This window comes from Physeter macrocephalus, chromosome 16 (assembly GCF_002837175.3).
Source record: "Physeter macrocephalus isolate SW-GA chromosome 16, ASM283717v5, whole genome shotgun sequence".
NCBI lineage: Eukaryota > Metazoa > Chordata > Mammalia > Artiodactyla > Physeteridae > Physeter > Physeter macrocephalus.
Window position 1 is genome coordinate 13,564,620 of NC_041229.1, and position 15,178 is coordinate 13,579,797.

General features: G+C 54.4%; 1 protein-coding gene across 5 annotated transcripts; it reads right to left on the bottom strand.

Moving 5' to 3' along the window:
• Positions 1 to 121: 121 nt before the first annotated feature.
• Positions 122 to 14,402, bottom strand: NLRX1 (NLR family member X1). Of its 5 annotated transcripts, none has more exons than XM_007124212.4 (10): positions 14,334 to 14,402; positions 12,529 to 12,656; positions 11,894 to 11,963; positions 11,335 to 11,423; positions 10,169 to 10,788; positions 8,589 to 9,404; positions 2,645 to 3,240; positions 2,316 to 2,402; positions 1,273 to 1,524; positions 123 to 963 (listed from the first exon to the last, which is right to left on the bottom strand). In XM_007124212.4, exons 2-10 carry the CDS (start codon positions 12,596 to 12,598, stop codon positions 642 to 644), a joined length of 2,922 nt encoding a protein of 973 aa, XP_007124274.2. In that variant the 5' UTR covers positions 12,599 to 12,656; positions 14,334 to 14,402; the 3' UTR covers positions 123 to 641. The 5 variants fall into 5 exon arrangements, with proteins under 5 accessions (XP_028357104.1, XP_007124274.2, XP_007124272.2 ...); XM_007124210.4 differs by having other exon boundaries at positions 14,238 to 14,365; XM_055091577.1 differs by having other exon boundaries at positions 12,529 to 12,648; positions 14,334 to 14,350.
• Between the last annotated feature and the right edge of the window lie 776 nt (positions 14,403 to 15,178).

The following is a 15,178-nucleotide window of genomic DNA, read 5'->3' on the forward strand; positions in this document are numbered from 1 at the left end:
TGAAACTAGTGCCCAAGAATCATTTGCAACAGAAAATGGTCAGTGGTTTAACCAGAATGACCAAGAACAGTACCCTTTCTTGAAAGCAACAGGCAAAAAGGACTCCACAGTAGTTGGAAGACACAGCTCTTTAACAGCAGCAAGTCAGCACCCATGCCCCTAGGGGCCACCGAGCTTGGGTACCATTGTGGTGAAGGGGAAACAAGGGTGAGGACACAGCACCAGTGAGAGAGGAAAGTGGCTGCTGGCATCCTGGGTGTCCCAGAGTGTCCCCAGAAAGCATAAAGGCAGGACGCGGAGGCCCTCCAACACATCTGGATGGCAAGGCCGACGAAAGAAGTGTGCCCCCTGGTGGCACAATCCAAGAGGAGCTTGGTGGTGGTGCTACAGGACAATGTGGCCACCAAAACGCCACATCTTTCAGTCCTTCTAGCAGAAGAGAGGGGAAGCATGTTCCATGACTCTGAAAACTCCAGACTTGGAAGCACTGGTTGGACATGCCCCAGGAGAGCAACTGGCACAGCTGTGCCCATTCCTTTGCCTCCAGCCCTGAAGGGATCTTTCTGGAAGCGGTAGTGCAAGCTAGGAGGCCACAGACAGAAGCGGCTTGGGGCCAGGGGACATACACTGCTGCCACTGTCTCAGCCTCCAGGGCCTCCCAGCTGCTCCAGGAGGGCCCTGACCTCGCCCTCCACTCGAAGCAGCTGGGCTTTGCGCCAAGGATTAAGGGTGGCTCCCCGGTTATCTTCCAGATCCCGCAGCAGAAGCTCCAGGTGGCGCCGGACCCGGCCCCGATCCCAGCTGTTGAGGTTCCGCTGGACTTCACCCAGGATCACTGACCAGTACTCGGACACTGCTGTCCCCTCTGTCAGCGACACCACGACCCGGGCACTGCCCTCAGGGGTGCTCCCCAAGTCCCGCAGGGCCTGGCAGCACTCTGAGCTCAGCTCGTTGAAGTAGAGACTAGCAGGAGAGAGAAGAGTAGATGCCATTCAGCTCTGAGAAGAAGGGGCAGAGGGTGGGTGGACAGAGAATAAGCGGTCTCATAACTGTTCCCCTGGCTGTGAAATGCAACGGGGTAAGTGTTTGCAATAAGCCAGAGATGGAGGGTGGTGGCCACTGGGAGGTGGGGGTGACGCTAGAATTCAGTGGAACCAGGGTCAATAGAAATGGGGCCACTAGGACCCTAGGAGAAGCGGTGGGGAGTCGGGGCAGGGGAAGGGCCAATCACCAAGGGTGGGTGGGGAGATGGGAGGGGAGGGCAAGACTCACTGCAGCAGCTCCAGGGAAGGGTGCTCCCGGGCAGCCTTGGCTAAGGCCAGGGCCGCTGTGTCACCAGCGCCGTTGTAGGCCACATTCAGCTCCTGTAGCTGCTGGTTACGGTCTAGCTGGGCAGCCAGCAGCTCCAGGCCCTCGTCCCCAAGGCCGGTGTGCAGCAGAGACAGGTGCTTCAGCGAGGTGTTTCCCGCCAGCCCCTCCACCAGCAGGGCCACGCCCGCCGCCGTCAGCGGGTTGTTGGACAGCCTAGGGCCACAAGCACCCCAAGGTTATGAGGGCCCCTAGCAGATGCCCTGTGCTAAGCACTGGGACTTGGGCCAAAACGGTGCACCGCTTGGGGCGGAGACCAGCCTGGACGCGGAGAAATGCAGGCCCAGGAAAAGAGGATGGAGAAACGGGGGTGAGGCTCACTGTAGAGGAGGGAGAGTGGGGTGGAAGCCGGCTTCTCCCTCCCCTCCTCCCGCCTTCCATTCTCCTTTGAGACTCCCCTCTTCCCTCTCCCCTTCCTCGTTACCATGTTCCTTCTTGCTCCTTTTTTCACCCCCTTCCAGCCCCTGCTTCGACCTCCCTTCCTGTTTCCCCCTCCCCCTCCCCCTCCCTCCTCATTCATCTCCTCTTCCTCCCACCCAAAATCAGGAGCCCAGCGTCTGGGTTGCTAGTAAATCAGTCAACACTTTGGGAGCATCTATCGAGTGCCCAGCGTCAGGGTCATCCTTGGGAGGCGACAGGGAAAATCCTGGGAGGGAATCACTGGTGTTGTTACCAGGTAACCAGCCTGGGTGTTATTCCACCCCCCACCCCAGGCTGATTTTAGCCTTGCAAGAGGCTTTCTTAGCACCTATTTATTGCTGGTGGCGTCCTTCCCCCTGCCTGGCTGCTTGTACTAGACGTCGTGGGGTGGGGAGCAGGTCAAGGTCTACACTCCCGCCTTCATTACTCCAGCATGGGTGCGCCTGTTCCAGGCATGCTGGGAGGTGGGGAGCTCACCCTTGACCTTTGCTGGCCAGCAGGATGGAGCCCCCTCCCAGGGCACTCACCGCAGGGTGGTAACTTGGCACTGGTCATGCAGCAGCAAGTCTCGGAGGTCCCTGCAGGCCTCGGGGCCCAGGCTGTTGAGTTGCAAGCTGGAGCAGAAGGTGGGCAGAGAGCAGGTGAGAAGCCAAGGAAGGAGTTTGGCACGGAGCCTGCCCACCCACCGGGCCCCTCCCTCACCATCCTGCCTCTTGTAGTCCACAGCTGTGTCCCCTTCTGTGGCTCTTGTCACCTCCACCCGTACCAGGTTTCACCCCACCCCCTGGTCCTTCCTCACTCCCTTTGCTCTCCCAAGCACCTTCTCTTCCACCCGTGCACGAGGACAGGGCCTCACCCCAGCTTCCGGGCACGCAGGAAGACAGGCCTGAGCGTGCGCAGCCCGGCAGGGTCCAGTTGGCAGGAGGCCAAGTTCACCTCGTCCAGGGCATGCCTTCCACTGCCCAGTACAGCTGCCACCACCGTGCACTTGAGGGGTGTCATGCACACGCCCGCCAGGCTGAGCTGGCGCAGGGAGCCGAGTACCTCGGCGGAGAAGCGCTGATTCTGGAACTCATAGTGGAAGAAGAGGTGGTCAAGGAGCTCCGAGGGGGGCAGCACCTGCCGGCCCAGCTTGCCCAGCTTCTTCTTGATGGCCTGGGCATTCTCCACGGCATCCAGGGTCTTGATAGGGCAGCCGAGCTGAGCCAGCACTACCCGGTTATGGGCGGAGAGAAGCCCGCCCATGAACATGGGGAAAAGCTCAAACACCTCATCCTCTGTGGGCTCGTCCGGGTGGCGCCGGGGGCCCTCCACACCCAGGATACTGGCACCCATCTGGTCGAGGACGTCGTCGTTGTAGTAGTCCTCCTCTCGGAACATCTCCAGCACCATGGCCTGGGCCACTGCCTCGCGGCTCTTACCTACCACACGCCCGAACACACGTGGAACCACCTGGAAGGGAAGCAGGGAGAGGGTGCTGCAGCCTACTGCGTGCTGTTTAGCCTTCTGGCCTGAGCTTAAGGTGCAGCCTTCCTGACTGCTCCAGCCTGGTGATCTCCCTTAAACCCGAGCACGATTTGTCTGATCATACTACTCCCCCTGCTGCAGCACCTTCCGTGGCTCCCCACTGCCCATGTGGAATATAAAACTTTGCATAATTTGGCCCCAATTGGACCCTTCCGGAGTCACCTCTCAACACTCGTCTCATGTACTCCAGACACTGGGAAACTCTTTCTTTTTCCCAAACACCCCGTACATTTTCAAGCCCAAGCGTGGTGGGAAGGAGTTAGCATATATTATGCATTCAGCTTGGAACCGGGCTAGGTGGTATAAATACATCATCATCTTCAACATCATCATTGTCATCACAGCAGCGATGACGGATGTTGCTCCTACTGCTTCAGACCCTGCACGATTTGGCCTCGTGAAATAAAATTCATATTTGAAGGAAAGACAAGAAAAATTTAAACATAAAATTTTTCACTGCCCATTTGGGCCTCCTCCCTCCCCTCCAGTGTGCAATTGTGCGTCTGCATTATGCATTTAACGAGACCTCCCCAATGGCAGAAATACCCGCTCAATCATAAAGATCAATTTTTCTCCTTCTGGCGCCAGCCAGGTAACTCCTTAGAAGATAACATTCCTTTCTCAATCCTGTAAGGGGTCACAATGACCCACCACTCGCCTTGTATATGCAGACATCTCTGGTGAACTTTATGTACGATGCCAATACATCATTTTCCTTAAAGATAGAGATTGGTGCGAAACAGACTGCTCAGAGACCTGAGGAGATACTGGGCCCCACCTTGTGGAAGATCTTAGCTTCAATACTTACTTAGGATCCTATTAATACTATTAGCTATATTACTTGCATTTGCCTATTTTATAAGGTTGTTGTTTCTTGCATTACCAAATGTGTGACTGAGCCTCAGATAAAATTAACGATGATTAGGTGACTTGAAACAATTGATCAAATATATAGTTCTATAAGATGAATGATTGTAATAGTGTAACTCTAGATAAGGGAAGAAACAAGAGGGAACCGTTCCTTGGATCATAACGGACTAGTAAGACAGGGGGTCCAGAGGATTTTGGCTACTGTTAATAGGGTCTAGTCCACTAATAGCACATGGAGGGACCTATCAATGAAATCCTTGCCTGACCTGGGAATGAGCATTCCTAGTGCTGTGGAACAAATTGGTCACGAAATGCCTCCCAAACCTTGGTTGCAACTAAGACTGAAAGGGAAGGGAATGTAAAATAAAGAACGTTGCCCACCACCCAATTCTACAAAGTCAAGTCATTAGCCACTGCAGTCACTGGCTACAATAACCTTGAAAGGAATTCAGGGCAAAGATCAGGATAAGGCACTTTGTGCTTTGGGAAAACTGACAGAACTGGTCCTTAGATATTTCAGGAGAAATTTTTATGAACCCGGATCCTTGCATCTTTCCATACTTAGAAAAGCACTAAAACCATTAACTGAGATGTCTGTTCCTCGTGACTAGGTGCAATCTTCTACTGCGATGTATGTTTGATTACACATACCCCCGTTGCCAAAATCACATATATTGAATACGTTGGCCTCCCTCTTTATGTCTTTGGAATAGTTCTCAGAACTCTCTGAGAGACTGTCTCCTGGGTTATAATCCTCAGATGGGCTTGAATTAAAATTTTCATTTCTTTCTTAGATGTGTTAGGGAACCGTTGACTAAAACCACCCGCCTTGGCCAGGCACGATGAGGACCACTTGCATGAGTTGTCTCAAAACAGGAGGTCCTGATAAGGAACATGGTGCTGCCGTCAAAAACTAGAGAATTCAGGAGGGGCCAAAAAGAGGGAGGAGACGCCAGCACCATAATATTGTCCTACCAACCTCCCAGAATCCTTGGTGCTGGAATCCATCTTGGCTGAGACATGCGTGCCACCAGGAAGGACCTTGAGTCAGACTAAATAGGGGCCAAGCAAGATGATTGGCCAGAGATAACCCAGAAACTAATCCCATTACCATAAAACCTGAGACTACAAGCCACATGTCAGTGCAGTTCTCCTGGGTTCCCTAACACCACTGCTCTCTGCCTGGGTGGCCCTTCCCAATAAAGTCTTTTTTTTTTTTCTTTTTTTTTTTTTGTGGTACGCGGGCCTCTCACTGCTGTGGCCTCTCCCGTTGCGGAGCGCAGGCTCAGCGGCCATGGCTCACGGGCCCAGCCGCTCCGCGGCATGTGGGATCTTCCCGGACCAGGGCACGAACCCGTGTCCCCTGCATCGGCAGGCGGACCCTCAACCACTGCGCCACCAGGGAAGCCCCCCAATAAAGTCTTTTGCTTTGTCAGTACGTGTGTCTCCTCAGACAATTGATTTCTGAGTGTTAGACAAGCGCCCGCTCTCAGGGACTTCCCTGGTGGCGCAGTGGTTAAAAATCCGCCTGCCAACGCAGGGGACACAGGTTCGAGCCCTGGTCCGGGAAGATCCCACATGCTGCAGAGCAACTAAGCCGGCGCACCACAACTAATGAGCCCGCGTGCCACAACTACTGAGCCCATGTGCCACAATTACTGAAGCCCGCGCACCTAGAGCCCGTGCTCTGCAACAAGAGAAGCCACCGCAATGAGAAGCCCACTGCACCGAAACGAAGAGTAGCCCCCGCTCACTGCAACTAGAGAAAGCCCGCGCGCAGCAACAAAGACCCAATGCAGCCAAAATAAATAAATAAATTTATTTATTTATTTAAAAAAAAAAAAAAGAGCTCGCTCTCAGGCCCTGGAAGGGGGTCCCCCTTCTGGCAACAGATGGACTATTGATCAATTTTTCATTGACAGGCCCCTGTCAACCACGGCGCCTTCGTGACAGCCTCTCACCCTCGCTCGCTCTGCTCCTGTCCTCTCAGCTTCTCTCTCTCTCTCTTTTTTGTTTTTTGTTTTTTGACAGTGCCAAGATTGTTCCTCCTTCAAAGCTGTGCCCTCTTCCTGGAGTGTTCCCCCCCACACCCAGTTCTTCTGGCTAATCCTCCAGGGATCAGATGAAAAGCGCTTCCTGCAGAGAGGCTTTACTTATCCCCCCAAAACCAGGACCCCCCTCCCCGCTTACATACTTCCATAGCACCTGGAGCTTTGCTTTCCAGGCACTTCCCAGAATTTTTAAACACATGGTTATGTTGAGACTGTATGATCAGAAAAAGCAGAAACCTGGGGTTCTGTTGCTTTTTCCTCCGAATCTAACACATTGCCTGGCACACAGCAGGCACTCGAATATTTGTTGAAGGACTGAATGTTTGGGAGGTTGGCGACATCGGCTGCCATCCTTGCAATGGTTCTGAAAGGAAAGGAGAGGTCCATTCCTCTGGCAAGAGCCACCAGGTTGTTCTGTGGCACCTGCTCTCATGTGTTTTCTCCACTTTTTACGGGCGAGGTTCCCACCATGGAGGTTATAGTGCCCCTCCCCCAACAAGCATCTGGAGACAAGACACAAAAACTGTCACTCTGGGAAAATGAATCAATAGGCTCATGAAGAAACAGATGGGACCCATCCTCTGCTAGGCAACCCTTCCTCCGAGAGGGCTTGGGGGTGTGGTGCCCCCTTAAGTAACTGAGTGGCTTTCTGAATCCTGTCAGGAGACCACAGCATCTCACTGCAATCCAGATGAGGCAAGCACATCCTCAAAGGGGTGGGTGGCCTCAGCAATGGCCATTACCTCCCTGCCTGAGGCAATGGTGTAAGAAGGGATGGGCTGCCTGAGACTGTTTTTGTGTTTAACAAACAATTAAATAGCGCTTACTATGTGCCATGTCCTGCAGATGAAGACATTTAATCCTCATATTGGGCCAATGATATAGATTCTATTATTATCTATTATTATTCATTTAACAGATAAGGACCTTGGGGCACAGAGAGGTTAAGTAACTTGTACAAGGTCACACAGCTAGTAAGTGGCAGAGCCTGGATGTGAACCAGGTAGCTGCGTTACAGAATCCCTGTTTTTAACCCTGAGGCTTTGCTACCTATAAAAAGGAAAACTTGTTAAAATGTTGTCAGCTCACCAGGGCTCTGCTTCCCCAAGACTGATTACTGAAACATTTCTAGAGCGGACCAGGGTTACCTAGCAAGGCGCTACAGCTTCCTAGAAATATCCATAGTACATCAATAAAGTTTGGCGGAAAGAGCACAGGATTCAGAACCACAAACCTGCACTCAGATCCCAGTTATTCTCCTTACTGTCTGAGTGACCTTGGTCAAGTTACTTTCCTCATCTATAAAAGGGATCATAGGGGCTTCCCTGGTGGCGCAGTGGTTAAGAATCCGCCTGCCGACACAGGAGACATGGGTTCGAGCCCTGGTCCGGGAAGATCCCACATGCCGCGGAGCAACTAAGCCCATGCGCCACAACTACTGAGCCTGTGCTCTAGAGCCCAAGAGCCACAACTACTGAGCCCACGTGCCACAACTACTGAAGCCCGTGTACCTAGAGCCCGTGGTCCGCAACAAGAGAAGCCAGCGCAACAAGCAGCCCAAGCATCACGACAAAGAGTAACCCCCCCTCACCGCAACTAGAGAAAAGCCCATGCGCAGCTACAAAGACCCAATGCAGCCCAAAATAAATAAATAAATAAATAAATTTTTTTTAAAAAAGGGATCATAATTATATTTCATTTACAAGGCACCCGGCAGACATCAGCCAAGAGTGGCTACTTCTTCCCATCAAAAACTTAGTACATCCGCCCTGCTCACAGCACAGTCCTCAGGTCTGTAATTTCGTTTCTGGAGCAGACCTGCACCCAGGACGGACCGTCCTAAGCCAATTACCAATGCCATTTATCCTCCTGGTATAAATGAATAAAATGGCATCTGCTTTATAAACCTGTCTCTGGTGATTAAGTTAGGATGAGACATCACTCCCAGAGTCAAATCACCTCTGAGGAACAGACACAATTGGGTTTCTGGACCTGCAAAGCACAGGACAGACCCTGGACAGTAGTGACCCCTGCCGCCCAGCAACAAAGACTAGGAGGAGAGAGGCAAAAACCGAAAACAAACAAAAACAAACAAAAACCTATCATTAGAGTTATGGGATTGTTATGAAAGTCCCTGCACCCTTAGATTCTCCTCCAAGCCTTCCCCAGCCTGTGGCTTCTCTCTCCCCCTTCCTTATGCCCCATTCCCACTAAAAGCCAGATTGCCCCAATCTGAAACAGAGCCAAGAAGAGGATTCACAGTCATGCAGGAAGAAGCAGTTTCCTTCTGGGGAGGAGCAAGGGTGAACGAGGAGGATGGGGGCCGGCAGCCTGGGATCCTAGGGCTGTTACCTTGAGCAGGTTGAAGAGCAGGGGCAGGGCCCGCAGGGGCAGCAGCTTGGCCATGATGCCCAGGACCAGGCTGACGTCCTCCCCGACACGGCCCACGAGCTCGGCCACTTCCTTGCCCACGCGCTGCAGAGTCGTCTTCCGCAAACCCAGCACGATGTAGAGGGCAGCCAGGTATTCCTGCATGGCGGGCACAGTGAACACGAAGGTACCCAGGTGCCCTGGCTCCACGCACGGGGCCAGAAAAAACCTCAGGGCATCCCGGCGGAACACATGCAGCAGCTGAAACTCCTCTTCCGTCTGGATGCCAGCTTCCAGGCAGCCACGGACATCCTCTTCAGAGAAGTACGTCTTGCGGGAGGACACCCCCTCGTAGGCCAACTTGCCCATGGTTCGGGCTGCATAGGCCATCAGGGACAACTTGGAGGGGTCAGTGCTGTCCAGCATCTCCCCACTGAAGTTTAGGTGCAGGAAGCTGGTGTAGATGCTCGTGAGGGTCTGGCCAGGTGGTGTGGGAGCGTGCAAGAAGTGCAGGGTGGCACAGACAAGCCAGCAATAGGAGGGCAGGAAGCAGGCAGCGGTGATCTGGTGGTGCCCCTCCAGGTTCCGGGAGAGCATCTGCACCAGGTGGTCACGCTGAGCCGGCGTGGCTGAGACCCCGCCAGCTCCGTGCCCACAGTCTGGCTGGTTGAGGCGGAGCTGGAAGTAGAGCTTCTGTAGGTTGGTATCAGAGAAGCCACAGATCTCGCCATAGCGGCCCACATACTTGCTGGGGATGCGGCCGATGGCAGAGGGCCGGGTGGTCACCAGAATGCTGGCCTGGGAAGAGCATGGTTGAAAGTTAAGAAAGACCCTCGTGGGCTTCCCTGGTGGCGCAGTGGTTAAGAATCTGCCTGCCAATGCAGGGGACATGGGCTCGATCCCTGGTCCGGGAAGATCCCACATGCTGTGGAGCAAGTAAGCCCGTGAGTCACGACTACTGAGCCTGCGCTCTAGAGCCTGCGAGCCACAACTACTGAGCCCGCGTGCCACAACTACTGAAGCCCGCGCACCTAGAGCCCTTGCTCCGCAACAAGAGAAGCCACCGCAATGAGAAGCCTGCGCACAGCGACGAAGAGTAGCCCCCGCTCACAGCCAACTAGAGAAACCCGTGCACAGCAACGAAGACCCAACGCAGCCAAAAATAAATAAGATAAACAAATTTATATTAAAAAAAAAAAAGACCCTGGTGTCCTGATTGCCTCACTTGCCAGGGAGTCCTTGAAGACTGAGTGTTCAAGGATGAAGATAATGACGACCGCAGTAATTATAACTCACACTTACTGAGCACCCACTATGATCCAGGGCACTGTGCTAAGCACTTCATATGCAGTATCTCATTCGTTCAGTACAACTCAAGGAGAGAAGGAAACAGAAGCCTGGAGAAGTTACTGACTTGCTCAGTCCCACGGCTTGGAAGTGGAGGGGCAGGATTTGAACGAACCCAGAGCCTACGTTCCTACCCATTAAACATGCGGACTCAGGACACGAAAATCCTGAGGGGGCAAATTGGGGACAGTGGAGGCAGAGCAGGGCGCACTCACCTCGGGCAACATGTATTTGCGTAGCAGGTTGACGATGATGGCAGCTGGCGCCTCCAACTCCTCCGGATCACTGCAAAGCCCCGTGCCCGCCAACCGGAAATCAAGGTTGAGGTGCTCCAAGCCGTGGAGCACAAAGAGCAGGCAGGAACCGGCAGCGGCCATCAGAGGCAGAATCTCCTTCAGGGGTGTGTAGCGCTGGGCCACAAGCTGGAACAAGGAGGCCGGCGCAGGGCCCAGGGATGACAGGTCCTCACAGGAGAAGGGGATCAGCAGCTTGAAGGCTGGCAGCCGCCCGTAACACCAGTCCAGGACCATCTTGCGCACCAGCGTGCTCTTGCCTGTGCCCACTGTCCCGTAGAGCACCACCGTCTGCACGCGGCGCCCACAGGCATCTGGGTCAAAGAGCTGAGACAGGGCCAGTGGGGGGAGCCCAGCAGAGGGTGGCTGATGCTCCAGGGCCAGCTCAGCCAGTGGGTGAAGCAGCTCATCAGGGGTGCTCTCGCGGATCACAGGGTCTACATGGACCGTGTCTAGTGCAAAGGTTGGGCCGAACTGGCGCTCTTCCCTGGGCAGCCGGCTGAACCACTCGGCCAGGTTCTGGCGGTGCCGCTGGATAGCTTCTGGATGGGAAGGCAAAGGGAATGTGTCAGGGAGAGGGGCTGAGAAATGCAGGAGCTTAAGGAGGTGGGAGAGTCAGGCTGCGGAGTCAAGACACAACACCAGGAGACGCCAGGACCCAGAATGGTGCTGGACACACAGGACTCCCTCAGACTGTCCAGAAAGTTTGGACCCCTGTGACAGAAAGTGGGAAGCCATGGAACGAGTGAGGGTGAGTCTGGGCTGACTGGCTGTATGATTATCTGTGTGTGATCTTCACCTGACAGCTAGAGGCAGTGTGTTGAAGGTACGGATGTTATATCCCTCCCAGCGCTTTGTACATCGTAAGTGTGCACTGCATGAATGTTGCAGGAAGGGATACATGGACAGATGGATAATGGGGCCAGGGAGAGTGGGTCCACTGATGGCTGATTGTAATGGTCCTCTATACCTCCTTCCTGCTTGTTTCTCTCTCCAAGCCTTTCTTCCGCACGCTCCCCGAACCCACCCCCGCACTGGGAGCCCAGTAGCCCCTCTCTTCAGGCTGACTGAGGAGCCAGTCCCTTTACCAGCTGCAGCGATGTCCTGGAACAACTGTCCGTGCCTCCCTGATGGGGGACCACTGCCCGCTGAGCTTCCGTGATGGCGTATAAAGGCCCTGTGAGCAAGGAAAAGGGATGAGCTGGGGCTTGGCTATTGGGCTCAGGCTCTGCACAGGCTCAGAGTCCAGACCTGCCTGGACTGATGAACTTCTGGCTTCCTGAGATCCAGGCCTGACTCTGGACACCCAAGTCCAGAGCCTCATCTGACTCTCATACCCTTCCCAGGGCCTGAGGTCTTGCCCCTACCCCTCCAGCCCCCCACTGCTGACTGCCTGCCTGCAACTCAGACTGACCACTGCCAGACTCCACCCACTTCCCACCGGTCCTCCCTCTGGCTGACCACTGTGACTTGTACTATGGATGATATAAGCTAACTTCCCCTTAGGCCTGGTAGCTGAGTCTGTACCCTCTCCAGCCCCGGAAGACCAACTCTCCCCAGGAGATCAAGCTCTCTCCAAGTCCTGACCCTTCCCAGGCTACTCTGCTGTGCCCAGATGTGTCCTAAGGTATGACACTGAGGCCTCACCTAGGGGGCCCAAGGGGGCGCTCCCCTTTAAGGGGCCAACTCCAGTGGATCAGGAAGGGGATACGTTCATCTACAGAGAGAAAGCAGAAGGAAGAAACAGCATCCAAAATTCACCCACATTAGCTCAACAATACACAGACCCCACATCTACATCAAATCCCCATCATTTGCTCTCATAGCATCATGTACTGCCCCTTTGTAGCAGTTATTATGAAATTTTATATTTCATTATGTAATTATTTGATTAACATTCATTCTCACACTCACCCCCATTCCTCCAAGAGAGCAGGGATCACATCTGTTCTGGTTCACAAGTACCTACTTTGAACTTAGCATGGGGTCTGGTACATAGCAGGCACTCAATATATATTCGTGGAATGCAAAATGAAATCAGACAAGTGTTCCTGGACTTATGTAGCTACAGGGACACTCAAAGATCATCTAGTCTGACTCCCTTAGTTTAGGATGGGAAAAAGGAAGCTCAGGGAGGTACGGTAACTTGCCCAAGGCCAACAGGTAGTAAATCACAGAGCTGGGACTAGCATGCCTGGTGTCTGGATCCCTTCTCTCTCGGAGGTGCCATCTGGACTCTGGAAAGGGAGAAGTGGCAACAGAAACCCCTGCTTCCTGCTCACCTGCTGGCTGGAGTACTCTTCCCAGACCAGGGCCCCAGGAGGCCCTGGGCAAATGGCAGCCCCACCTCATGGCAGGAGAGAAGGTCAGGGCCTGGGGGACTGAGCACACCACCTTCTATCCTGTTCCGCTGCAGGAAGAATGGTGTGAATGGACCCCACACACCCCCACTTTCCCACTCCACCTCTCATGCAGGCCAAGGGAGGCCCTTCCTCCTCAGGAGAACATCAGCCTTTCCTTAAATGCCAGCAGCGCCAAAGCCCTGGCCTGGCTTTCAAACCTCTCTCCTCTACATTCCCCACCTGAGTGATCCTACCACCCACTGGTTCTCCCCTGAGGCTTCACAGTCGCCTTTCTCCTGAATTCCAGCCTAGTGAACTGTTTTATTTAGGTGTCCTTTTTTTTTGCTTGGCTGCCAGCAAGCTCCTATCAGTCCTGTGTTCATTTTCAGTGGCTTTTCTGAGCCAACATTTTCCAGTAACAATCATCCACTCTCCTCTGAAGTTTTTCCCTAGCTATCAGGTCCTTTTAGCTGAGTTTTAATGGTTTGATCATTTTATCTTCTCTGTGACTTTTATGTAACCTGCCTTTGAGGCTGGCATAAATAACAGATAAATGAATGAATGACTTCCTATTTGATATCTCCATATGGACAGCCTGCCAATGCTTCAAGCCGCACGCTCGCATAAGTGAACTCAGCATCCCTCCTCCCCTTCCAGTGACTTTATTGCAAATCTTCCCAATCACGTGATTTCTACTTGAAATCTGACCTCTTTGTCTTCAAATCCTTCCCCCTCCTTCACACGGTGGAAACAGCCCTACCGGTTCCTCATCCCAGTACTTTGCCAGCCTGTTCCTATTGCATAATCCCTACCACTCTGTGCTACCTTAGACCCTCCTCCACCTTACCGGCCTCTGCCTTCAGTCTCATTCCATTCCCATCCCTGATCCCAGCCACCAGTCACCTCCCTAAAATCCTAGGTTATGTAGCGTCCAAACACCTGGCCCACACCAGCTATTTTCCTGAGATTCCCGCTGACCCGTACCTCACCCGCCAGGCTTACTGAATTCTTGCTCCCACTTTCCTAACTTTGTTCGTACTCTTTCATCAGCTTGGAATGACCTTTCTCCCCTGTCAGAATCCTACCCAATCTTTTCAGAACCTGCTCAAAGGTCCTCTCTCCTGGGAAGTCTTTCCTGATCCCTCTGAGCTCCCTTAAATGAAGCATACAGCTATCTGGCACCTGGTCACCACTGAGATGTGACTCCTTAAGGGCAGAGCACACTTAGGGAGAATTGGGTGCATTGGGCCCTATTGCCAGCAGGGCCAACCAGTGGAGGCGCAGCCTGGGGCTCAGACCAGGAGTCCCGGGGTCGGGGTCGGGGGTGGGGTGGGGTGGGGGTGGATAGAAGGATTAAGAGACGGCCCTGGAAGGCTGGAAAAGCTTGGGGAAACTAGCTCAGTGGGATAAAATCAGTTGCAGGGCCTCTGACTCAAGATGGGACCGGCGGTGGGGATGGGGGTAGGGAGGCCAATTGTCGGAAGATCACCGCTGGTCTCCAGGGCAGTGAGAAAAGGAGAGGGCACAGCAGGAAAGGTACGGGGTCTGTGCTCGCACAGGTCCAGAGCTCCTCCTCTTAAACTGGGTCCCAGCTTTCCTAGTTCTAGTTGGTTTCAGAGCCCAAGAGTAAAGCCTGCCCGAATGCCCACCTCTCAGAGCACCGGCTGCGTCCCACGCGTCCCCAGCCGCCAGCTCCTAGTGGCCCTAGCCCAGCACCGCCCCGCCCCTGCTACTTAGACCTTTACCGCCGCTGCCCAGGCCCGGAAGCCGGTCGCCGCCAGAGTCTCCCGCTTGCTCCCAGAGGCCCCGGCGCGCGCGGCGCTTCCTGCACGCCCTGCCCGCCTGCGCGGAGCCCTGCCAGCCCTGGCATCCGGCCCGGCAGCGGGCAAGCGCGAGCACGAGCCCAGGCGCTCCGGGCCGCCGGGTCCTGGGAGGAGGGAGATGGCGAGAGGGGCTAGTGTCCAGGAGAGCAGGCCCGGGGCGGAGACTTCTTCCCCATCTGTCTCTCCTCCCCCCACCCTCAGTGGTACAGCCCTCCATCCAGGCCGGCCCTGCCTCGGGGACTGCCCTCTGCAGGTCACTAAGCGCCAATTCCACCCCATTACTCACCACCTCCCAGGCAGGGCTTCTTGTTATGCCCATTTTACAGATGCAGGAACTGCAGCTCAGAAGGGTGAAATGACTTGCGCAGGTTGACCCAACTAGGAAGGGGAAGAGCCAGAACAAGAATCCGGGGCCTGGGTCTTCCTACCTCACCCCTGGACCTTCCCGAGGCGACCCCCATCCCCCATCCCCAGGGCATTCTTCCCTCTGTGCCTCTTCACCGCTTCAGCCTGCCTCCTAACAGAGATCTGAGTCAAGATCTTCTTGGGTCCTCCCTCTGTACCTGGCTCTCTTCAGACCCCACACCTCTGTGTATGGCTTCTGGTCATTTGGGTCCAGGCAGGCAGAAGAATGGGGCTGAGGGACAGCTCCCACCTCAACCTGCTCCTCTTGTCTGGCACCCAACCATAGCCTGGCCCTGGGGCTTCCTGGTCCTCAAAGCCCCCAGCCTCATCCCTGTGCTTCCATACCGGGCACACCCAGGGCC

Bases quoted from the DNA above. Each gene is read 5' to 3' on its own strand.
- NLRX1 (XM_007124212.4), bottom strand. From the start codon at position 12,598: ATGAGGTGGGGCTGCCATTTGCCCAGGGCCTCCTGGGGCCCTGGTCTG. The intron at 2,403-2,644 runs GTGAGGCCCTGT...CTTCTGCTCCAG, and splicing joins CTGCGTGCCCGGAAGCTGGG to CTTGCAACTCAACAGCCTGG. The intron at 1,525-2,315 runs GTGAGTGCCCTG...TTGTGGCCCTAG, and splicing joins TGCCAAGTTACCACCCTGCG to GCTGTCCAACAACCCGCTGA.